Source organism: Falco punctatus (assembly GCF_963210335.1).
Source record: "Falco punctatus genome assembly, chromosome: Z".
Classification (NCBI taxonomy): Eukaryota; Metazoa; Chordata; class Aves; order Falconiformes; family Falconidae; genus Falco; species Falco punctatus.
Genome location: NC_137586.1, coordinates 17,441,424 through 17,466,735, shown reverse-complemented (window position 1 = coordinate 17,466,735; position 25,312 = coordinate 17,441,424). Strand labels below are relative to the sequence as shown.

General features: G+C 35.8%; 1 protein-coding gene across 1 annotated transcript in view; it reads left to right on the top strand.

Moving 5' to 3' along the window:
• The window catches only part of HCN1 (hyperpolarization activated cyclic nucleotide gated potassium channel 1), a 201,974-nt gene that overhangs the window by 1,436 nt on the left and 175,226 nt on the right, over positions 1-25,312 (top strand). The window contains exon 2 of the mRNA XM_080370955.1: positions 23,112-23,535. Coding sequence (XP_080227081.1) covers positions 23,112-23,535 — 424 coding nt within the window. The remainder of the gene's footprint in view (positions 1-23,111; positions 23,536-25,312) is intronic.

Below are 25,312 nucleotides of genomic sequence, written 5' to 3'. Positions count from 1 at the left end.
TAACGCCGTGTGGCGAACGGTTTTCCTAGGTAGACGGGGAAATGTGATGTTAAATTAGTGTTGCTTACACAGTAAGTTGAATGTATGCCGAACTGGAATATTCCTATAAAACCCGGTGCAAATACATTGCCAGGAAGAGATACTTCTCTTTAAAATTACATTTTAAGTGCAGGATTATTTCATTGTATTCTCAGCTGGCTGTATTCCTTTGTAAATTTAACGGTCTCTATGATATTTGCCAAAGAACTATCGGTGTCATTAAGCGTATTTAATCAATGCCTTGAATTGAACAGCCTGCATCCATACAGTAAATGGATTGCACCTGAGACCATGTTTAAAAAAGGAAAATCCAGAACATTCAATAGTTACATGATCTCCTAAGGAAAAGTAGGTTACATAGAACATACTTCCAGTGGGAACAAGAGGAAATACTTCCTATGTCCAAGTTTCTGTGGGACTACTTAGAGTGAGGTGTTACGCAGTGAGCTGTGCTAGTACCTTGCAGTTGAGCCCAAGAGTGGTACAGCTACAGGAGTGGTGGAACAGGGCAGCACTCAGTTAGGACTCAAAATCAGGCTTCCAATCCCTGCTTTTTTCCTGGCTCCCTGGAGGGAATAAGCTCACTGATTCTTTTCCTGGAGTACCTTTTCCCCCTCACATGCCAGCTGAGCTGCACTAGCAGGTGCATTAAGGGGGGAAAGAGCCAAGAGTCCACGCACTGCCTCTCTGCCAGCTGGAGAGGGATGTAGCAGGTCACATGTGGTGCTGTGGTACCCTGCTTAGGGGCTCTGATAGTCTCTTACTTACCTGTGTGTGTGCATGAGTAACTTTATTCACGTGAGGATTCCATTAAAATGAATGAGATTATTCTTGCAAGTAAATTCCCTTGTTTTGTTGTAAGCTTGGAGTAAACAACACTGCATCCTTTTCGGACCAGTTGCCTGATTATTCTTAAATTAACTGTATTTTTCTGGGGCTTTTATTATGTTTTTATTTTATTGGAATGGAGGTGTTTGTTTTCTAAATAAAGTCCATAGCCTTTCATTAGTTTTGGGATGATGTGGCCTGATCTGGATGCAATTTTTTAGCCAGTAGGACTGTTTGGGTGAGAAATATGAGATGTTTATGTTGTTTCTCCTGAAATAATTGTGACTGTGTAATGGTACTACTCTTCTTGGGTGGCGGTGTTCACATAAATGGGTGAAGAAGTTGTACTATATAGTAAATTCATCTTCCTATATGGGAATCACAACAATGCTAGTAAGTGCCTCCTAGCAGTGTCTCTGTTCCAGAATAAATGTGTTTGTAAGGATGGAGTTGTTTTGATTTATTTTTGCATGTGATTTTGTAACAATGTAGCGGTTATACGTAGACAAGCCTTAAAGCATCCAAAGATACAGGGGTATTCTAATTTCACTGTGTTAATGTTGATACCACCAAGGGAAAGAATTAAATTTTTTACCAAAATAGCAAGAAAAAGATAAAAGGCTGAATATTTTGCAGTATCCAAGTGGGAAGTTTTAGAGTAAATTTATAAATGAGTAATTTTTAAAAGTATTTAGAAGAATATTGGGTTAATCATGTAAAACATGGGAAATTTCTAGTACATGTTCCTGTGGACTGTGATTTATTTTTGTTTTTCTAGCTCTGGATGCTTGTATGCATTTGCTTAGATACTTTGATGCATTTGATTACATTTCTTGACCTCATTCTCATGATTTTCATACAACATTGTATGTTTATCTATAGTGAACAATATTTTGCTGTGTTGTTTTGGGGGTGGGCAGTGTTCCTGTGGCCTTCTGCCCCCTTATTTTGATATGAACAGAGTGTGGAAGCTTTGTCTGTAAACTCAGTGGTCTCTGAATCTGTTACTTGCATCCTTGTGGGTCTTGGTCTCTAGTTTTATGGCTTGCTGTCTTGCCTGTGTTTCAGGGAAAAACTGACTTTTTGTCAGGCGTATACACCCTTGGAGAATTAAATTCAATGAGTATTACATAATTTTTCCACAAGGGGACCATTTTGTTCGTGGTTGTCTTTTCCCAGTCTTCTGAGGTTAATTTCTAATTTGGAAGTTATGTAAACTGAGCACCTAATGCACGTCAAAGCCAGCACAAGACCTCTGTTTATCTCTTTGCAGCTATGATTACTGCATCTCTAAACTTGGATGATGATTCTGTGTAGCTGCATGACTCACAGAAGTGAATTTATCGTGAGTGTTTTGGTTAGAGTTTATTGAAGTCCAGCATGATTTCTGTGAAATATTGAGCACCTCTGGCTGTCCCTGCTCATGTATGGAAGAATGAGCCTGCAGGAGAGCATCACCAGTCTGGCCCCATGGCTTTGCAGTTGCCAGATGAGAGCAGCATGAAGCCAATGGGAGATGAGAGCAACTGCACATGGTTTGGCTGCTGCCATACATGTTTCGCTCATTTCATAGCAGAGCTGTGGTGGACATGGGCTTTGGGTGACTTATATGTTATGGCCTTCTGCTGTTAGTGGAAATGTACGTGGGTGATTTTTCAGGCAACTAATCACCCAGTGCCCTTTGGCATGTCAGGAGTTTCTTTAATGCTCAGAGGTCTTGCTTGCACGTGCCCAGGCCGTTGGTCTGGCCCTGTAGCATCTCCCCCTCTCCCTGTCTATGGGCACACAGAGAAACTCACGCTGTTGTGGAAATCTTGGTTTTACCACATCAGCTAGGGCATCAGTAGTCAGCAATCTAAAAAGAAAACAGCTACTACCTCCAGAGTCACACAGAGAGGCATCTTTTGACCACAAATAGCAGTGTATGAGAAAAAGTGAGCAGGAATAATACACGTATAAGTAAATGTAACCTTCGCACTCTAATGGTTACATTTCTCAGTTTGATATTTGGGAGCAGTCTTTGACTGGAAGTGGGGGACAAAAATTTGAATTGGCTTCAAGATGAAGTGAAGTAAGACTGATGGGGAGTTGTCTGACAGAGTACTGGGTAAGGAGGAGCAGTACAGGCGGTGCTGAAGGTCTTTTTCCTGTGTAGATGATACAAAGTATGAACTGATTTGCAACAATAGCAAAAACTATTGACATTTTATGTCCAGAGTATCTCTCTGGGTAATCTCAACTATTCAAGGAACATAAGGCCTTATTTTAGTGATAACGGAAAAGGAAAAGCAGAGTTAATTCTAAAACTCGAACGGAAATTTCAGAGCATAGTAAATAGTAAAGGTATACCAGATTTTTTTTTAACATGTGGCATTCCAGTTTCAAAGCCTTTTTGTATACATATTTGAGGGTTATCATGTAAACATATGCAGACTGTCTAAATCTTCATAAATCATAGAAAGCTCTATTGATGCTACTGTGTATATAGGTTTTGATGCATTTTATTCAGTATGAAAGATTATAACATTTGCTTGTGTACATCTGGGAACTTAAGCCACAATATTTTTGTGTCTATTGCTATTAAAACCCATTTGTTATTTCGTGCAGTTTCATGGAACTCATCCATGTTGTTGTGCACATGTGCAGCTTAATTTTTCAATCAGGTATGTGCAAAACTTTAAGTCGTAATTGCAACATGTTAGTGTGCCTCATGTTTTTTATTATACTTCTCTCCATTTTGAACCTTTATTTGCCTTATTAATCAATTTTCTTTTTAATTTGCACCTATTCTTTGGACCTATCTTTGACCACCAGCAGTCACCCCAGCACAGTAGACTGTGCACGTTATATGTGCAGCTCACATAGATATTTCTAAAATTTGTGCATGCATTGGTTTGAAACCTGTTTGTCTTTGGGACTGGTCTTTACATGTTCTACCTATCATTTATATTGTAGGAAGCTTAGGTTGAGTACTTTGTCCCTGTTTTTCGTCACATGTCTGTAATGTCTCAGTGGAAGCTAATGAGATTTACCTTTTGGTGAGCTGTTACATACTTAGGTTAATATAGAGCAGTAGAGTTGGAAAGTATTGCTATATGCGATGAAGACAAAATGCGTTATAGCATACTTAGTAGTATCAGATTCAAATGAGTGTGGGTTTCAGTGGATACATTATGTCACTGATAGGGTAGGAGTATGAAATGTCTGTAGTTTTGGATTCTAAAGGTAGTAATTTCAGTCTTGTTGCTCAGGATTTGTCATAAGGTTCTCTTACAGTATTGAGATTTTTGAATTACTTCCTGATAAACTGATAACCAGGGATTTATAATTATACCTCATACAATCCTTGCACAAACAGATTCTTTTTTCTCTCTGTTTTTTTTTTTTAAAAGAATATTTATATTTTTGTGAGAAGGATAGTTTTAGCTAGGACTAGCTTTCATGTATGGTTTTCAAATACTGTTGTGGCAACGATAATTTTTATTTCTATTAAAGAAAAACTTTGTACAGTTAAACTGTTCCTATTTCTTGAACATTCACTCTTTGTACGTGACTAAGCACAGAGAAACATTTGGTATTAAAAAGACAATTAGTACTGCTTGGCTTTTTATTTGCTGCATTCCCACAATTTTTGCACTTCTGTAGATGCCCCAAAGGATAAAATGACAAATTTTTAACGTTACTCTAAATTATGCATTTATAATGTCTGAAAATTCTTTTGGACAGTAAGTGGTAGATTAAGCTTTATCATAGTTCCCCGGGTAAAATGCAACTCCCATAAACGTAAGCTGAAGAGAAATAACGATAATGCTCCTCAAATGCATAAATGGATGCCACAAGGAGGAAAGAAATTACATAGAAGTAATAGGGTGAAATTTAAGCAACAAATATCTAAATTGAACTTTTAGGAAGCAGGACCAAAAATAAGCAACAAAATATTCTATTGAAAGTGCTTTGATGTGGAATATGAGGCAGGAATGCATTAGGTTGTTTTTCATCTTCAGTTCCTAGTATTTTTAATATTGAATAATGTCTCATCATTGCCTGTCACTGATTGATTTGCTATGAAATCTAGTTGGTTAAAGCTTGCTACTGGCATTTCTTTTGATGCCAGTTGTAAGCATGCATGAGTTAAAATGGATATGTGAAGGTGTACATTGTGCTTTTGGGCTCTTGAGGGCATGTGCTCTTGTCCTCCTTGAGGTTTACTTCAAGAACCACAAAAGCAATTGAGCCGAGTCCACCTGAGGTTAGTGCAGCAGCCACTCACCTTCTGGACTTCTAGAACCTGTGCAAAGGATTATGCTTTTGTTTGTTCAAGGAAAGCAGTTCATTTTATTGACAAGACATCCTTCTGTCTTTACATAATGTAGAATACTAATGGATAGTTTGAGCTCACGTATATTTTGAACATTTCCCAGTTTTCATTATGTCCATTCTAGTCCTGCCATAACAGTCTATTCATTGCATTTTCTTTCGCACTTAATGACGTTACATACTTGGACATGGAATACAGTTTTCAGCAGAGAAAGAGCTCAGTAAGGGTAACTGAAATGATTTTCAGTTCTCTGAGGTACATTTCATTTAACTTGGGATGTTTTGAAGATCGCTGGCAACATGTGTGAAGAAGTACACAAGTACATTATTTTTCTTTTTCCCCACAAGATGCTTAATTTTAGAATATTCACCTTCTTCATAATCTAAATATTGACAAATACATTCATCACAACTTTGAGATGTTTAAAGAAAAAGCAAAACAAAACCAGACCAAAATGTTACAGAATTTCTGTGAGTAATCCAAAAGATGATGTTTTGGAAAAGCTGTATGTGAGTCTTTTAAATGTTGACCTGGGATGCTCAATATCATGAGGCTTCCTCTTCAGTTTTCTGATTTTTTTTGTTTTGACTGCAGTGAGAAAAAAGCACTTGATTAATATTATCTACATATATACTTACCAAAACTTAGAACTCATAAGATCAGCATCATGCTTAGGCCCATTGGGAAAAGTTCTGATTCTGTTATTCCCATTGATTATTTTTAGCAAGACTACACATTTTTGAATGTTTACTGGCAATTTATTTGTTAGCTCATCAAAATAGCCAGTGCTTGTAATTGAGTCCATAAAAGATTTTTCTTGATATTAGGTTTCTTGTGCTTGAGTATATGGATGGAACTGTGAATTGAAATACTATGTAAAAGCATGTAATAGTAAATAAAGGTCTAGATTTAGGATTTGGTTTGGGGGTTCTGGTGGCTACAAAGCTAAATAAAAAATGTGTAATGTTTGTTAAGTTGCTTAGGCTTTTTTATGGTTATATAATCAAGTTAAAATTTAAGTGGCTTAGTTTCTGATCACTCAGCCTGGAGTGGCAGAAATACGGACATATGAAATCAGAGGTCACTGAAAAAGTATGAATCTTTGCTTCTGCATTTCTGCCCACCTGTCTAAGTTCAGTGACATTGTGACATTTAATTAATCTTTGTCAGCTTTTTTGATAGGCTCAGTTTGAAGGTACTAGAAAGCAAAATTCTGTTTTTAGAAGGGTAGAATATGAAAATTAATAGAGAAATTTACTTCAATTGGTTGTAAATAGGAAGTATCCATTCTCACCTCTGTCTTCACTCAGCAGCATGCCGGAGAACTGTCTTCTATGTCAAAATACAATTTTTGAGAGAGAGGAAACTTTTAACCTACTTTGCAATGTTTAATTTTTAACCTGACAGTACAGTTCTTGTTAATTGCTTGAAAGTCCTTTAGCTGTCTATTCCCTGATTCTTTCCCAGAGGCATGATTTAATTTTAAAAATCATAGTGTATTCAGCTCTAATTATTGGAGGGCTCGTTCTAGACACATAGCAAGGTATGTTAATGACCAAAAACTGTATCAGCTCGAGTCAATGTCAGTACTACCTCAAGGACACTGTCATTTAGCTTTCATAAAATCTCTGCTAATATCTTTTAATCTGGTGATAGATTCAGGGAAGCTGCATGATATTTTGCAATAATCTTATTGCCTTGGTTTGCAGTGTGACTGGAGTAAGTCTGGAGTAAACATTTGTTCGGAAAATGTTCATTTGATTACAAAGGAAATGCAGTCTTTTTCCAATATATATATAGATAAACCCAGAGAAGCCCCAACCCCTTTTTTATTTATGCCAGTGAAGTTTCCAGAAGCGAATTTGCATCATGTAGCTAAGAATAGGATTTTGTTCCTATTTTATTAACTTCTGTGTTTTTTTATGAGGATATCTTATCTACTGAAGCATGTTATTTACAAATAATTTGATAAACTACTGGAATTTAGCATGCTGCTGGTATTAATAAGTTTTCTACCCCTAAATATGTCATATTTATTAAAAATTCTTATTAAGTTATTTTATTTTCAACTGGAAAAGCACAGGTTGCTTTATGCTCACAGTCAAAGCTAGGTTTGGTTTGTTTTTTTATTTTATAAATGATGTTATTTAAAATATAATAAGATAATAATATAAAAGAAATGTAAAATAAATAATAAAACCATAAAAAATGCTTTGACTGTAGTTTTTTTTTTTTAGGTAGTGTTACTCCTTGTCATCCAATTCTCAGTCTGAAATTCAATGAAGCTTACACTTGTGCTAAAGCTCCAGTATGTAGAGACCCACAGAAATAAAATGTGCCCTCATGATATCAAATCTTCCAATTCTATAAGTAGCGTAGTTTGATTGCCTCCAGTTTTTTTCTTTCCTGTCAGCAAACTATGGAAGTATTGATGTTTCCTTGGCGGGTCCTGTTGTATCTTACAATAACTTACCAGATCCTCCCAGAAGCACCTCTGTGGCATGACTGCATGATACAGACAGTGTGGTTCTGATCTGATCTGACATTATGTAAATCTGTAGATTGCAGTAAATTTAGGGTGATATATCATAGGATCCTAATGATGATTATTCTAACTTGCTTTAGGTCAAAGCTATGGAAAATGTACAGAATTCTATTAAGCTACATAGAGTAAGATCTATACAACTCCACCCAGGAGATGGGATAAATGTATGGCTGGAAAATGATGGGAATGCAGTCAAGTTTTCATGTGACAACTGAGAGGTTTTCCAGCAGGCTTTTGACTGGATTCCATCTATCTGTTAATGCCAGGAGGACTTATGATTTGTGTCTGGTAGAGAAATTACTGTAAAACTACTAGTAGATAATATTACCCCCCAAAACATTTTATTACTGTTGAACAGTGCACACTTGCAAGGCTCTGGGTTCCCCAAACACATCTTTAGGCTGCAATTTTCTTGGGGTGGCTGCACATGGACTTGTTTCCACTTGATTTCTCAGTGAAGGTAAGAGCCAAGCTTGTCTGTCGCTCTGGTTCACCTTGTCTTTAGTGGCAGACAAGCTCAGTACTAACACAGAGATTTCCTTTTCCAACTGGGGATTAGTCTGTTAGACACAAACTTGGAAACAAAACATAAGTAGTAAAATAAATCAAGCGTATACCTCAAGCTTCAGTTAATAATTGGGTACCTTGCTTTTGTCCCTCGGTTTACCAAGTTGAAATACTTCAGAGATGTTCTGTTTTTCAGAGCTGTGTGTCCAACGTTCATGGAAACTGTTATCTAGGTGACTCCCTAAATACTGAAACCTTCTTTTTCTGTCTTTTATTTATAGCATTTCTGATGGTCTAATTTTCTGATAGTGAAATCCTGCTATAGGCAACTTGTAGTTCTCCTTTGAAAGTTACTAAAAGCATGGTGATGTAGTCCCCAACAGATTTATTTTTTTTAAACTTCCTTTTCCCTCACACTGTTTTTCTTTCTCTCTCCTACATCTCTTCCTGAAAAATATAATGATTTACTTTGTATAAATGGAAATGATGAACGGATTTTTTTTCTTTTAATTTCTTAGCTCTGCTACATAGTTTTCCATTGTTACTGAGTCTCTTAGCTAGGGGATACTGAGCTTTTTGTTCAAAACAGCAAGGAGAAATTAGCCTAGGTAGTCTTCATAGTGTCTTGGAGTTTGTTAATAAAACCCTCTTAATAATTTTTAAAAAATGTAGTTGTATGCACATTTTCTATTTCCCATACTTGGGCAGGTTGGCAGCTTTCTGTTGACAATTGCAACCTGATGCAACTGAACATGCTGTTACCGTAGACTTAGTAACAGGATACTTTGCCCAAATTGTCCCCTCAGCCCATTTATTGCCAGCTTGGGAATTCTAGTGTTGCATACATCTAGTACATTAAAAATAAAATGATAAGAAACACACTTCTGTAATGCAAAGGGAGTGTGGTATCAAAAGTAAGCACTGTCAGATGTTAGGCAATCTAACAGAGCATTTTAAAATGGGTCAAAATAAAAGACGTCTGAAGCCTGGTGGGTTATTAAGCAATAGACATTGTGTGTGTGTGAGAAATGAGATATCAGTAACCTAATTTAGGTGCTCCCATGACCAAAATTGGCTTTTAATTACATGCATTCTGTCAGTAAATATCTGAAATACATGTTTTTACTAACTTAAAGGTGTTTCTTTGAAATTTTGAACAGAATATTAAATACAGTGATATACTGCTGGGTGTTGAAATGTTGAGTAGGACTTGTACATGTTCTTATTGTTTATTTATTGAAGTAGTGAATTTATTGTGGTGGCTGATCTCTCTGAAATGGAAGAAAAAGTCTTTAAAACAATTTCAAGGTTTTTAATGTTGAAAATTAAATTCTAATATATTATTTCATATGCATATTACTTAGCTAGATGTGAACTAAATACAACACAAATGATGACTGAATCCAATTAAATGTGTTTGGTTTTAGTTTGCTATTTAAAGATATTAGTTATGAGTTTAAAATATCTTGCTTCACTTTAAACTATCCTGTGTTCTTGTTTCCTAAAGGTAGATTTTCCTGTATGCTGAGCTCTGTTATTCACATGTGTGCTAGAGATGATTCTTTTGAAGACAGATCTCAGGAATAGTCCTTCAGTATTATGCAACCTGTCAGTGTTATTCATTTCCACCCCCTCCCCCCCTCCTCATTCCCCAGGACTGTTATGAACATTGCTTGATGTGACCATGGTTGTTTCTATGATTTCTAACCTGCATCCAGCTTTTACATTCTCTACAGCCTAGACCAAATATATCCTTCTGTGGAAGGGATGGGAGAGCTGCAGTGAACTTCCACTCCTACACTTGTTCCTCACAGTGCGATAAGAATTCAGACTTGCTTCGGGGAAGAAGAGCTAGCTTTATAGCCCAGGAAGGCAGGTACCATGAATCTGCATAAAATGGTAGCAGATGTTTCTGCTGGGGCTACTGGCTTGTAATTCCGTGAAGTGTCAGTGAACAGCAGCTCATCTTAACATTGAATGTACATACTGCTTTTATGCCATTGGCAAAATGAGCAAATGGAATATGATATTTAACTTGGCTTCATGTTTCCAGTACAAACTTTTCCATTTCTGGAATGGGTTTGAAAATGTCAGTTTTACCCAGTGTTCTGCACAGTGTGCAAGTCTATTGGATGTTAGATGAAGATCCGAGATGAAGTCAGGAGCCTATCTATCTTTGGATTTCAGAACAAGTTAGGGACCTAGATACTTGTAAGCATCTGGACTCTGTGCCTGAACATCTTTCAGAATTCTGGCTATAAGGAGCCATAAATGGTAAAACTTAAATTTTGAAAAAAATGTTACCCGTGTGTGCTGTGCATTTGCAGAATTAGTATATCAGAATAATTTGAATATGCTTCACGTTCCATTTCTGTCATACTATATATTTTGATTTGTAGTTTACACATCAATCTCTTTCCTAAGATTATAATGAAAAGTTCTATAATAATTTTTCACCCTCAATTTCTTGCTGTTCTCTACCTATGAATTATTACCATCTATTTGGCTGTTCTAATTATTACACATCGTTAGCTTAAACGTGTTTGAATAGTTCATAACTCATAGTCCTCCAAAAATGAAACAAATATTTGGCTAAATTAATTTTTTTCTTTCTGAAGATTATTGGCTTGTGGCTAAAAGCTCTTCTGAGATCTCCAAAGTAAAATGTTTTCATTTGCTGAAAACCAGAAACCTCTTTGTTATATTTAGACAACTTCATTTTGAGTGAATTTGGATGGAAGGCAAAGATGGGTATCTGATGTTTTATTCACCATGGTAAGGGGAAGCTCTTTTTGTTTTGCTGTATCAAAGCAAAAGTCATCTATCTGTCTGTATGGGAGTAAATGGCTTTCTTGTAACTTTTGCTGTTGTTTATAGTTCAGGTCATAGGTCCATGATCAAAAATTTTTTGAGTGCTTATTTTAGAGCTGCTTATCAGTGGCTATTATAGGCGACTTTACTTGCAAGCAAACACTTCCCTCTGTCACCCTTAACCTGTACAGTGTGGCTAATCTCAAGAGCAGCACAGGGGCTATGCTGTCGCTAAGGAATATGGACTACTTCATTTGAATGCCCAAAGATCAGAGAATTTTTGTACCAAGAGACTTCAAAGTCAACTGTGACAACCAGAACACTCTACCAAAATATAAAGTGGAGAAGTAGATCATTAAATAATTCCCTTTTATATTTTTTCTGATTAATTTTTATAAGTGAAGCATGTAACAAAGCCTGTGGTTAAGTTGGAATAAATTTTCCGATCTTAGTGTCTTTATTTTTTTTTTTCAGGCTGAAAACTGACATGTTTTTCTGAAACTTAAAATGACTTCCTTTCTTCCCCATCACTGCAAACCCCCCCCCCCCCAAAAAAAAAAAAAAAACCAACAAAAAAACAACCAACCAAAAAACCAACTGTGGAGAAAAAAAAAGTTAATCTAATCTACATATTTTGCATAACTCCTCTGCTTTAGATGGTCCTGTCTCAATGCAGATAGAATAGAATTTAAAATTGATCTGTAATGGTAAGAAATAATCTTCCAGTGGCTCAACGACCATTGCATATGACTACATTAAACCAAATTAAGAAATGCATTTCAAGCCCATAATCTGTTACAATTAATAAATACTTATAACACATAGTTTGTAAACTGAAAACATACTGGTTTTAGAAATGGATCTTGACCATCTATTTTAATGTTGTATATATGTGTGACAAAATGTAATGGAACCTCATTTTTTAATTACACCTAAGCTATGGATATGACCTGTGGTACTGCTTCTGGCAGAGGTGTACTGGAAGGAGAAAAGATCTCATTGCATGTAAAGGCAATTTCTTGGAGTGCTTGATATTGCAGGTTATCTCCTGTTTTTCAGATCAAAAAAACAGTTAATAAAGAAGTATACATAGGTTGTTTTGTGGTGGTGTGTTTTTTTTTCTTTTCTTTTTTTGTAAGGCATTTTATTGTTTGCTTTTTTAAGAATAATCAAAACCATTTCACTGAAAAAAACTTGTTTCCTTATATTGAATTAATTTGCAGAAGGGCCATTCAGCAATCACATTCCATTACACTGACCAACTTTCATTAAAAAAAAAAGGCAGATTTTACATCCCCAGAAAATTGTTTTGTATTCCAAACCACCATCCTTCGCTGAGCTGCTCATGACGGCAGTACATGAGGTTTCGCTCAGGCTGCTTGTGTGGGGCTTGCTGGAGCATTAGAGGGTAAATAGCATAAAAAGACAGTGAGAGGAGCAGAGGTGAAACTAACAAGATCATGGTTCCTTGGGCCAGTAACTAGAACATCTTTTAACATCATATACTGTCTTTCTTGTTTGCTTTGTTTGCTTTTCTGGGTTTCCCTTTTTGTTTTAAACAAGTGAATATCAGGTCTAGCTGATCACTGCTCTGTCTGGTGGCATAATTAGCTGATTTGTTTTGGCAGTGCAGGCAGAGTGCTATGCTGTTAGAAGGATGGTAAGACTGGAATGTGCAGTATGTAAATTGGGAAATTTTAAAGAAATGTTTAAATTACTTTGAATCTGCTTAAGTACTCTGGAAGTCAAATGGCTAGCAGAGAGATTTGGATAGAAGTTGAATAATGAAAAAAATGTAGATTTCTGAATGTAGCTGGTGGAGCAAGAAACCCACAAGAGCTGCGTTTTATTTCTGGTAGGGACAGGTGTTTTAGTTTATGAAGTATAAAATTATGTTTTGAAAGATAATGGTAAAACTGAATATTGAACGTCCTAGCTAAGCATTCTTTTTCCTACCAGCTCATTAGTGCAGAGCTTCTAAGGTCTATCACTCTGTAAAAAGGTGCTTATATTAATTACACATTCGGAAAGGTATAAGCAAGCTTGTGGAAGATTACTTCTTTCATTTCTTACAATATTTTGTGTTGTGTGCATTTTGTTTTCAATGAGTTGATATTTTAGATAAATTGAGATGATGAATTCAGTTAATAAAATTAACTTAATTGAATAACAATTCAAAACAATTCAATAACCATGATAATACACTGAAAATTGTGTATATTTGAATGCATACTTGAATGTCTTCTGTATCTCCTCGCCAGTCAAACTGGTTCAGCCCTTATGTTGAAAGTGCAGAGCAATTTCCATCCTCTGCTGGAGAGGATTGGAATCTGTACATTTACTTTGTATAGCACGTCTGGCATGGATACTTTCAATAACAGTATCGCCTCTCAGAATTGTGCTTTCACACAGCAAAACAGTGAGGATGTCTCTCCACACTAATGGTTGCCTTCTGTGGGAAGAAGGTTTTTGTTCCTGGTTTAGTTTACATTTGTTTAGAGAAAGAGAACATGTCAGCAGGGCACCTCGCTTCAGGAAACGCAGTATGGCTTGGAAGTGATGAATCTTCCTGAGAGGTATGAGATCCTGGTCTCAGCTGCCCACAGATAGATGGGGGAAGACAAATGGATTTTCCTAGGTGTTGGTGAGAGCTCTGGGTGTAGCTGTTTTGCAAAAGGGGTTTGTGTGTTACATGGCCCTAACTACTTGTCATGTTGCTCAGTTGTGAATTTGATCTTCCTTTTTTTTTTTCTTTTCTAGAAAGTGCCTGAAATACATTTTAATCCTTTTACATCAAAGTATAAGTAAAAATGAAGACAATTACAATTTTGATTTGAAAACCAATTCCTCCTATTCCTCAGTTTCTCATTTTACTTTTGGAACAAACACAAGTTATTTTAAAATGCATATGTATTTTAATTACCTTGTGAAGCAAATGATTTATTGCAACAAGTGATTTTCATAGATTAAAATAAAACTACTTACTGATTCTTAAAAAGGTACTTATATTTACTTTAAAAGGTTGAAATATCAGTACTTATTTTTATTTTTGAAGAAAAATTGGTTTTGGAGCTAAAGATCAGCCATAAATAGTTGTAAAAAGGAATATTAATTCAGCTTGATATATTTATGCTATCTTGATTACTTGTTCTTGCATTAGAATTTCATACATCTGTGTAGATATGAGGTGTATAAATATTCAGTCATGTGTATTTGTTTTCATGATGGTGTAGGAGTACAAAGTCTGCATGTATAATCAATCAACCAGTTTCATACCTACCTATAGTTCTTCTATGCTTTTTCACATCTCTGATTTTTTGCTTAATGAATTTGAAGACTAACCTCCTTTTTTTCTAATTTTAACATAGTGCCTAGTCTTGCCTTCAGTGAACTTTTTCAAGAAATGATCCACCAGTTCCTCATAAATGGAAATTTGTGTTTGAAGCTGCTTGTCTGAATGTACTGTGTGTACAGTTATATGCATAAAGTCAGTTTTACCTTTGTTTATCAGAATGAAATCAGTAGTAGTAGTATGTATGTCAAATACCATAAATGTTGGTGTCTTACATGAACCAAGTTGATGGTCCTGGTTTTGTTTTGTTGATTTTTTTTTTTTTTTGTCAGAGGTATTCACCTCAAAAAATTAATTGTCCTAACTCAGTGGTCACAGGCTGGTCTCCTCCCAAAATCTCATGATGGAGGTGTATCAATAGCTACTGAGTAATGTCTTCCCCATCATCGCCTTCTCTGAAGATAAGTAGAGAAAATAGACTTTTTCACATTAGCAGAAATGTAAAAGATTACACATAATTGAGAGATTTATTTGGTTAAAAAGGAATCTGTTAAAGAAGACTATTAGGTGATACTGTCAGGCTTTCTTGGTTCTGTGTGGCGGTATGGGTTGTTACCTTCCTTTTCACATGATGATTTGTAAAGAGGCATGGTTTAGTGTTGGACTTGGCAGTCCTGGGTTAATGGTTGGACTTGAACTTAAAGGTCTTTTCCAACTTAAATGATTCTATGGTTCTATGATTTTAAGAATTACAGAAGGCTTTTCCCAATTTAAGCCTCTGAATTTTTACTTAGGATGGAGGCATCCTAAAAGTCACATCTCTAAATGACACTTTTAAAATTACTGTCACTATAAAATTTCTAATCAATGCAAGTGTTCCAACATGAAATATGAGATTATTTTGCAGCTGAAATATTTTTAGATCTGTCTCTAAGCTTTTTTCACACCTGTAAAGTGGTCATTTCTAATTTGAGAATGTGAACATGTATTTTACAGTGATTCTCTATAGAAATTTGCTGACACTTGAACCAGTATTTGGCAATTTGCAATTGGTTTCAGGGTTCATAATATGAAAGTGAATCAAGTCAGCTGGAGTCCCTACACAAAATGTTGCCTGGTACCAAAAGGCTATTGTCTAACTGTTTGAACAAGGACGGTAAATCTGAGGAAGATTTGGTACTGTGACATGTGTTGATGCAGAAGCAATCTTGATGATCTGAAATACATTTGTTTTGATCAGCGTACAGGTTAGCACAGACAGATTCAACTTTTTCCAGGAGAAAACTAATTTGTGAGTCCTGACTCTTAATCAGCACTTTTTCCTAGCTGGAAGCTATCTGGACAGGAGCACTACTGTGCTTTTTCATTGAGGAATGGGGCTGAATAAAGGAGAAACTGGGTAAAGATGGGGGAATGCAAAAGCAGTATCAGTGCTCCACTGACAGTGGTGCACTGTTCCTGCCCAAGGTTAAGTGGAAGTCAGGCTTTAATTCTTTCCACTGTAGTCTAATAAATTTATCTGGAGGAAAAACAACTGCAAATATCAGATGCTTTCAAGCACTTTGTGATAGGGGTTTATTGGCTAAAACCAAAAAGATTCATTACTAAATAATATTGCCATATTACATAAATTTCTCTTTGTCCTCTCCCTCCTCTTTTCCATATACAATGAGGGTGACATTGGTCCTGTACCTTTATTCCTCAGAAATCTGAAACTTATTTGTCAATGCATGTAAAATACTATAAAAAATTTAGACAGAGGCTATTGCATGCATACCAAGAATTAAAAGTCTTTTGATGAAATATCCACTGCTTAAATATTAGTTGGATTTACTGAAAATATACATATATATTAGTATTTTGTCAATTATTTAATTTTATAGTCACTTTCCATGATCAGTAGTGTGATTTTCTTTTCTAGTAATTGAGCATTTGAAGCATTCCAGCTTAAAACCTAACCAAATACTGTAACCAAAGCCTTTTGAAAGTAGTTTTGCTGTTTATTGGCTTCACTGGGCTCTGATCAGGTCCCCTGAGAGCTGCATTTATCTAATCATCTGCCTTGTGCATAGAATCACAACTGAGCAACAAATTGCAAATCTCCATTGCTAAGTGTATTTAGTTGTCAGATAAAACTCATGAAATCTGCTTGAAATTGTGCAAGTTTGTCATTTTTAGATATGTTCTGTGGCTATATAAAAGACTCAATATTGCTGAATTTTGTGAATCTCTCTTTGAATTCCTTTTCTGCTACCCGATAGGAAGCTGCATCAGTATCTAAAAAATAACAGCAGGGCACATAAATTGTATGTCTAAGTATAAATGGTTAAACTTGAAGAACTTCACTATTTGTTTGAAATCAAATGAAGATTTCTGGTGGTCTTAAACATTCATTAATATTTTATTTTTTTAAAAGCTTTTAGTCTGAATCAGAATGAAACCATTAACACAGAAAATCCACAGGTGCGGCACTGCTCATAATTCAGGCAGGGAAAATGAGTTTTCAGAACATCAGGCTCTGCCTCATCCCACAGACCAGTCTTAGGCAGGTAGAGAAAACTTATCTGCTGCTTCAGCAGGTTACCTAGCTAAATCAATGAAAGTTCTTCAAGCTTAGTATGTTTTAAATTGAAAAAGAATAGCAAATATTGATGAAATATTCACCTGAGAAAGTGTCACAGGCTTCTACTTAATATTTCTGCCCTTCAATCTTAGTGCTTGAGGTGTAGGAGATGCTATTAGTACTCTACTATAGCATGTGTGAAAGGGACTCCATTTCAGCCTTGCAAGATTCCTCAATTTGTATTTACTTAACATAAGCTAAAATTTTTCAGAGTGGAAATAGAGGACAATAAAGAATATAATTTTTTTTCAATTTCAAAAAAGAAATATAAAAGAAATAAATTTCAGGAGAATAGTATCTTTTGAAAACAAAGCAAAAATCCCAAACCAACCTTTTGTCTTCCTTTGCAAAATTAAGTACATTCAGATGAGGAGTGTTTTATCCATACAGGACAACGAAATTGCAGAAGAAAGGTGACAGCATCCTGGCTTGTATGGAAATAGCATGGCCAGCAGGACTAGGGAAGCGATTGTCCCCCTGTACTTGGTGCTGGTGAGGCCGCACCTCGAATCCTGTGTTCAGCCTCGGGCCCTCACTGCAAGAAAGACACTGAGGTGCTGGAGCGTGTCCAGAGACGGGCAGTGCAGCTGGTGAAGGGTCCAGAGCACAAGTCTTATGAAGAGCGGCTGAGGGAACGGGGGTTCTTTTGCCTGAAGAAAAGGAGGCTCAGGGGGCACATTATTGCTTACAACTGCCTGAAAGGAGGTTGTAGGCAAGTGGCGGTAGGTCTCCTTTCCCAGAAAACTGGCAACAGGACAATTGGAAATGGCCTCAAGTTACACCAGGGGAGGTTTAGATTGGATATTAGGAAACATTTTTTCATGGCAAGGCTTGTCAAGCAGTGGAACAGGCTGCCCAGGGAAGTAGTGGAGTCACCGTCCCTGGAGGTGTATAAAAACCAAATAGATGTGGTACTTACGGACCCGGTTTAGTGGTGGACTTGGCGGTCCTGGGTTAATGGTTGGACTTGATAATCTCAAAGGTCTTTTCCAACCTAAATGATTTTATGATTCTATGATCATAACCTGTTTGCTAGTGCAAGACTAGCCAATGTAAAGAAGTGCCATATCACTAGTCATTTTAATGCATTTGTATTTGTATAATGTATATATCACAGATAGGTTACAGTAAATTCTAAGTTTGGAAATTTTAAAATAAGAAAATTGCTGCTGAGCCAAAATAACAGAAGAACTCCACAAGAGGTTTGCAATATTTAAACAGAATCTGTTCAATGGAGGATGTTGAATGCAATATTTCTTGTTAAAATATAAGAAATTTCATATCTAATTTTATGTGTTTTTTTCCCAGAAGCATCATGTTTTCCTCTAGGTGTGTGTATGTGTAAAAGACACACAGATGGGCAGTATGAAAATGGATAGCTGGGCAGAAGGGGATATCCTCACTTTCAGGTTGTGGGGAAAAAAAAAAGGTGATGATTTTTCAGAAAATATTCAAGCACAGTCACCTGTGCAATCATGAAAAGAATTTGGGTTCCCTCAAGAAAACTCTTCCTTTTTTATTCTCCTGTCCTTTCCAACACATCCTAGTAATTAATTATCTGCAAGCTGCAGATGTTTTCAGGCATTTCTGGCATTGCTCTCTGTTACTAAAAGAATAATATAGTTGCACAGCAAGAGAAAGATGGCATGTCCTATGAGAATCGAATTCTGATGGGTAATACCATGTTTATTGCTTGTTACAGTACATAAAGTTTTAAATTACTGTTACGTCTACTAAGATTGTTTTTTTCTGTATAGGACATTGATTTTTCTGCTAGGTGAACTGATGATCCACAAAAGCAAAAGAAACAAATCTGTGTTTGAAGGTGAGATGAAAAAAAGTTGGTGTTCATTTCACTGAGCATCTGCTAGTCAATCAAAATATTTAACTAAAGAGGAGGCAAGTTTTCCATGGAAAGCTTGTGAAAATTTTTTACAGTTCTTGATTCTCTGAATGTGTAGAGTGAAATCATGTCTCATATGCATCAGGTTTAGTTTGAATGTTATTTTACAAGCAATTTGAATGAGTTTCTTTTTTAAAGACTTTCCACTTTATATGTGGTTAAGTATTTGTGACTGAATTTTATGAAGTTTTACTGATACATTTTGCTTTTTTTTATTAGATAATCACACTTTCATGATTTTTCTGGCAACTTGGAAAACTTAATCTTAAACCAAGCTCTGTCTGCTCCGTAGCATCTGACTGCTCAATGCTCAGTGCCTTAGAGATGCTGTTCAATCTGCTGTATGGTTTGTGAGACCACTGTCAACTTCTACTGGGTCAGTTTGGGTGTATCATAAGGATAATCATATATAAGACTGGACCGATTCAAGGACATTGAGACTTGAATCAATGGACAGCAATGAGGAAATAATAAAGCAAGAAAATCCGAATGACTTTCTACACCGTTGTATATACAGCAAATGAACTAATTTAGAGCTGAAATTTCCTTCTTCAAGACTCAGTTTTTTTCTGGGTGGATATATAAAGTGGAAAATAGAATGCCTGTTAGAATTCATAGTGCCTTACATTATTAAGCTTAGTACAAACATTGAGTAATTAATACTAAGTAGTTCTTTATCTCTGCTTGGGTAGGCACTCATTTTGAACAGACTATTCATCCTATCCAGGTTAGCCTGCGGCAATAAATAAACCAGCAAAGCTTCAGCACCATGTTCCAGAGCTGTAAAAAACAGCGTGTTATTACCATAAGTTTTGAAAGTATAGTAGATAAGTTATGAGTTATATAGATAAGTTGTATCACTGAAAGAGGGCTATGAATCCAGTTAGTTTTATTTAGGAATATAAAAGTAATAATCAGAATGATTTTTTTTTATTTCTTTATAAAATATTTCTTTACAATTTAGAAAAATATGCCTTAAACCTGTTTTTTAATATTTTTTTTAGTACTTGAAGACTTTTTTCACCTAGAGATATTAAACCTCTGAGTCATTTAGAAGCATTTCAAAAGTTTCAGGAATAGTTCAGTGCAGCGCAGTGCTGACCTCTGTACCTTTAGTTAATGGCAACTAGTAGTAGCTGTACTGAGTTAGCTTCAGGGGAACAGTAAGCTCTACAGATGTTTGCTATGGGGCTAAGGTCAGTTTTTGTTTCTTATTACAAGCTCTGAAAGATCTCATTAGCCCCAGGCTCTTATTTCTTTTCCTTTATTCTCAAAAATTGTGTCATAGGCCTATCTCTTTCTTGCTTTTTGTCAACATTTTATAATAGCTTACCTAGATCTGGAACTCAGAGATTGTAAGTTTTAAATTTATAACCATCATCACTGTTGGGGAGAGTAGCACAAAAAAAAAAAAAAGAAAAAAAAAAGAAAAGCTAGAAATACTCTGAAATAAAGGGCTAGCTCTGTGTCTCAATAGCAGGTCCTTGCACCGTCTTGTGAAGCTTTTCAGCTCACTCTTGGTTACATGAATAGTAGGATGTTCTGAACCAGTAGGCAAGGAACGCATTGTATTACTTTCTCTGCAGAGGTCACAGAAGGGCAATACAGGGAGTTGCATCTAGTTTTTCTCACCTGAAAGAAAAATATCGTGTAACATGGCCAACATATGGGCATTTGCAAACATTTTCCTAAAATAAATGTTTGATTAATTTCTAAATTAAAAATAGATCATAATTATAGGAGTTTTTCTTACTAACTGATCAGCTTACTATGTTGTGGGCTAAAATCAAAATACAAAACTGGTACAATCTCATAGTCATTTGCATTCAATCTTATTTTATTGCTGAAGCCCTAATACTACCACTTTTACTGACATTCAACATTAGGAACTCCAGTGTGTTTTGCATAATCACAGTACATAACAATCTTTTAAACCGCAGATTACTGTGGGATAAAAACACATGTTTCTGTATTACATTTTATGTTGGCTGGGTGGCTGGTTGTGTGACTTTGGCTAGCCTTCGTTGCATAACTGCTCCTGTGCTGGTGAAATGAAAAGGTCAATCTGAAATCCAGCAATGCTTTGCTTAGGAGTGAGCCACAGATGCAAGTATGCCTCCCAGGGTTACTTTCTAGTTTTTTTCCACTCATTTTCAGGATTCCTTGGAGACATTTATTTTCCCAGAACAGTTTTGTGAAATATTTTGGTTGATGGCATTGTAGAAGTGTTTGTGGTAATTGTACCTGTAGATCATAGTAGCAGTGATATATGAATCACTGTTCCTTCTGTATGGGATTTGTAGATTATTGAAAAGAATAGCACAGCAAGACACCAATTACATGAAATTTAAAAGATAAGAGAAATCAGGAATTTTTTTCTAGATATGGTACAGAAATGGTGAAACCCATCATGTGCTGAGCAAAAATACATACAGCCTGGATAAATCTGTATATTTATAGCACTTCGTATTCATATTTATTGTAAGATTGAAAATGTGTAAGACAAATCATATTGTAGTACACAGGGAATTACTTGTAAAGTCTATTTCATGTAATTTCTGAGTACCAGTTAAAGGTGCTTTGCCATGTAATCTCTCAAATTATAGTCAAAGCTCATCTCTGCAGGTTTATCTTGGAATAAAGAATTTTAAAGGGGAATTCTCGTGCCATTCAATCCTATGCTGTTCTTTCTTTATTGTGTTTTAGTTACAGTTAATTATTTATACTCTCAGTTCAGCAGTTTGTAATCTCAGAAGTATTTTCATGGATAAACCTGAAACAAAGGGAATTCATAAACCTGGATCATTTGGCGAATACAAGAAACAATCTCTGAAATCTATTGTAATCCATATGCTTTATGCAAGTCTAGCAAAAACTGAACTCGTGGTTCTGAAATATTTTGTGGTCAGTTAAACTATTGTTATTGTTGATGGCCATGTACCTTTACCAAGATGAAGGTGTTTGTTACTTGCCAGGAGGCCGGTGCTAGTATGATGGAAGTGGCCTGGAGATCAGTGCTGGAGTGATGTACTGGTGGCACGTCCATCATGTGTCCACCGTGCAGGGCCCCACTGCAATGGAGGGCTGGAGCAGGGAGAGAGTTGTGGAGCTATTGCTGTTTCTAGTCTTCAAGGCAGTCTAAAGAGTCTGTGGGGGAACTGTTTGTGACTCGTTTCTGTGCCTCTTTAAATCAAGTGTAGTTGAACAGATCATGTTCTCAAGCAGAACTAGAGGTCACGTGTTGGGTTCAGGCTTTCTCAAATTCAGTTTCTGTTCTTCTATTGACCAAGAATAACTTTCTTTGATGATTTAACATTTAGGTGTTATCATAGTTTTCTTAAAATCTGCAAGGTATATACTCCCATCTCCTGGAAATCTTCCATCAGGATAGATGTATAGTCTATGTAACAGGTGGATTTACTCACCATTTCTGTAATTGATACTAAAGTTATGAGTCTGTCTCTCTACCATCTGTATCAAGCACTCTTAGCAGCATTCTAACAGTGTTAGAGAGGAACCTTTAGATACTTCCAGAGCAAAATGGTGAAACGCAATACCCATTTTATACTATGCAAGTTGCAGCTATTATTGTCCAGACTTCTTAGCTAGCTCTGAAGGAAGATAGACTATGAGGTTGTAAAAATGCATGAAAGTTCAATTCAGGTTGTAAAAGTGGGTGAAGGTTTTGGTGTTACCTAGCTTTTGTTTCTATTGGTTGCTTTAGTACTTTTTTTTCTTTTCCTGTAATTTTATTCCAGCACTGTAATGGTATGAGTACCTTTGCAAAGAGGTACTTATATTTGATATGTTATCTGTTTAGTTATTTGGGTTTTCATTTAGGTATAAGCCTTAAAAAATACCGCCTTGCTAAAGCACTCCTGACTGGCACCAGACACCCCTTTTCATTATCTAAACTCACTAACAGGTTTTGACAGGAGTCTGAGTAAGTATACTCAGTGCTGCACATGCACACCTTTCAGGTATGCCATGGAGTGATAAGCCATAGTACTGTCTTTATCCTAGCGTGCATTCTTGAGAAGGAAGGTACATAATAAAATGTATTAATTACCTTGTCTGCTCTACTGACCATGAATATATTGAATGACTTAAAGCAATGAGAGTTTTTGTAGCATTAACAAAATGTTTTCAGTATCTTGAGGTGAAGTTGATGGCATGTTAGAGGCCATTTTTCTAAGTGTGTTTTACCACATACGTCAACCATTTTTTTTCTTCCTTTCTTTTTAGGTTTTACTGGGACTTAATCATGCTCATAATGATGGTTGGAAATCTTGTCATTATACCAGTTGGAATCACATTCTTCACAGAGCAAACAACAACACCATGGATTATTTTCAATGTGGCATCAGACACTGTTTTTCTATTGGACTTGATCATGAATTTTAGAACGGGGACTGTAAATGAAGACAGCTCTGAAATAATACTGGACCCTAAAATCATTAAGATGAATTACTTAAAAAGCTGGTTTGTAGTTGACTTCATCTCGTCAATACCAGTGGATTATATATTTCTCATTGTAGAAAAAGGAATGGATTCAGAGGTTTACAAGACAGCAAGAGCACTTCGTATTGTGAGATTTACAAAAATCCTCAGCCTGTTACGTTTATTACGCCTTTCAAGACTGATTAGATACATACACCAGTGGGAAGAGGTAAGATTTACATGGTTATAACATAATTGGCTGAGAACTTATTCCTACAAAGAGCTAGACAGGTCTCTCTGAAGAGCTACACAAGAACCAGAAAGCAATAAAGAGTTTTTACTCACTAATTAGTATAATTAGATACAGGTGGTAGTAGAAGAGACTTTTTTTTTTTTTTTTTTTTAGAAAAAAAAAGGCACAAAATAACCATCTTCTCTCTACTAATAACAAAGACCAGAAATTTGTTTGGGGCTATCAGTACAATAAGCATGGATGGGCTCCTGTTGAGAATATTAGAAATTTTAGCAACAACCTAAATCTACATATCACTTTAGTGACTAGCACTTAAATTTATGAAGTTAATACTCTTGTCATCACAAAGAACTTGAAATACGTGTTCATATTTTTCTACTTCAGGAGAAATTGAAACTTTTTGTAATTGAGTAGATTTCTTAGAATGCTCGTTGTTTGAAGACTGTATGTGGGCTGAATATATCAAATACTGATCTTTATAAAAAATGGGTAGTTCAAATTTTGAGTCATTTCCATCTAAAGTGTCAACTCCGCTATTTCCAGACGTCAATTTGGCATGATGGCATTTCCAGGAAATTACAACTTTCCATAATTTGGCATGCTCATGGTTAGGAAGTGTTTAGTACCTTGGCACGTAGCACCATGATTCAGTCATTTCATTTCTTGCCTGTCCCCATTCCTGTAGTTCTAAATATGATAATGTATTTTAAAAGGAGATACTAAAAATGTGAGAAAAATAATTGCTGCTTTCTAAACCTTTCTTGCAGCAAGTATAATGATAATTATTTTGTAAAACATTTTTGTAGAAGCACTATTAAAATAGATTTGCATATATTTATTTAGCTATTTTAATAAAGATTTATTTAACTAAATGAATATTAAAGGATGATTTGGTACCATTTCTTATGCTTTTTCTGCTGGTTATCTCCAGTATTATATTCACTTTCTGGTTTAACAGAAACCTAAATGCAAAGCCATCTCACAAGTAAAGTCAGGTTGTATTTAAAAGTGGCATGATGTTGCATGATAGTAAGTATCAAAAGTCTAATAAATTTATAGTTGTTTCTCAAAAAAGCTCCTGAAATAGGACATTAATTTTATTATTGTATGTTGTAGATTATACTTCTATTTGCCTCCCTCTAATGCAGTGTAACTATGTTTTTGACACAGAAATAGAGCACTGTAATTTTATATGCAATTTAACTAAGGCAAATGATTAAGCTATTTTGCAGTTCTACCATAAAGCTGTGCTTTTGTCTCCTCTGTGTTTTATAGAGACAACCTTCTGAAATGTGTTCAATGACATTATTTTCTGGCAGCCTGAGTTAATAGCTTGCCACTATAAAGGCCTACTAAGCAGAGAAATTAATACCTTTTTGCCCCCCTGCCCTTTCCATCTGTTGTCAAAGATAAATCAGGTATTCTAAATCAGAAATAGTTGAGTAGTCCACTAAATGGGACTAGAAGTGACCTGAGGATGTGGTCCAAACCAGCAATAGCTGGTGTTTGGTCCATTTAATTTTTAGCTAATGGCTGGCTGATTGCAACTTCACCTTTGATTCCACTAGTAACATTTGTGAAATATTTTTTGTATAATACTTTATTTGACAAGTATTGGAAAATAAATGGAATCTATGTGTTTGATAACACATTGTAGTGCTCCCTACATGTTCTTGGTAAGGTGAAAGTGGGTCTGAAGGTGGTTTTTTGTTGTTGTTGGGATTTTTTAGCCTGCCATAAAGCAGCAAGAAGT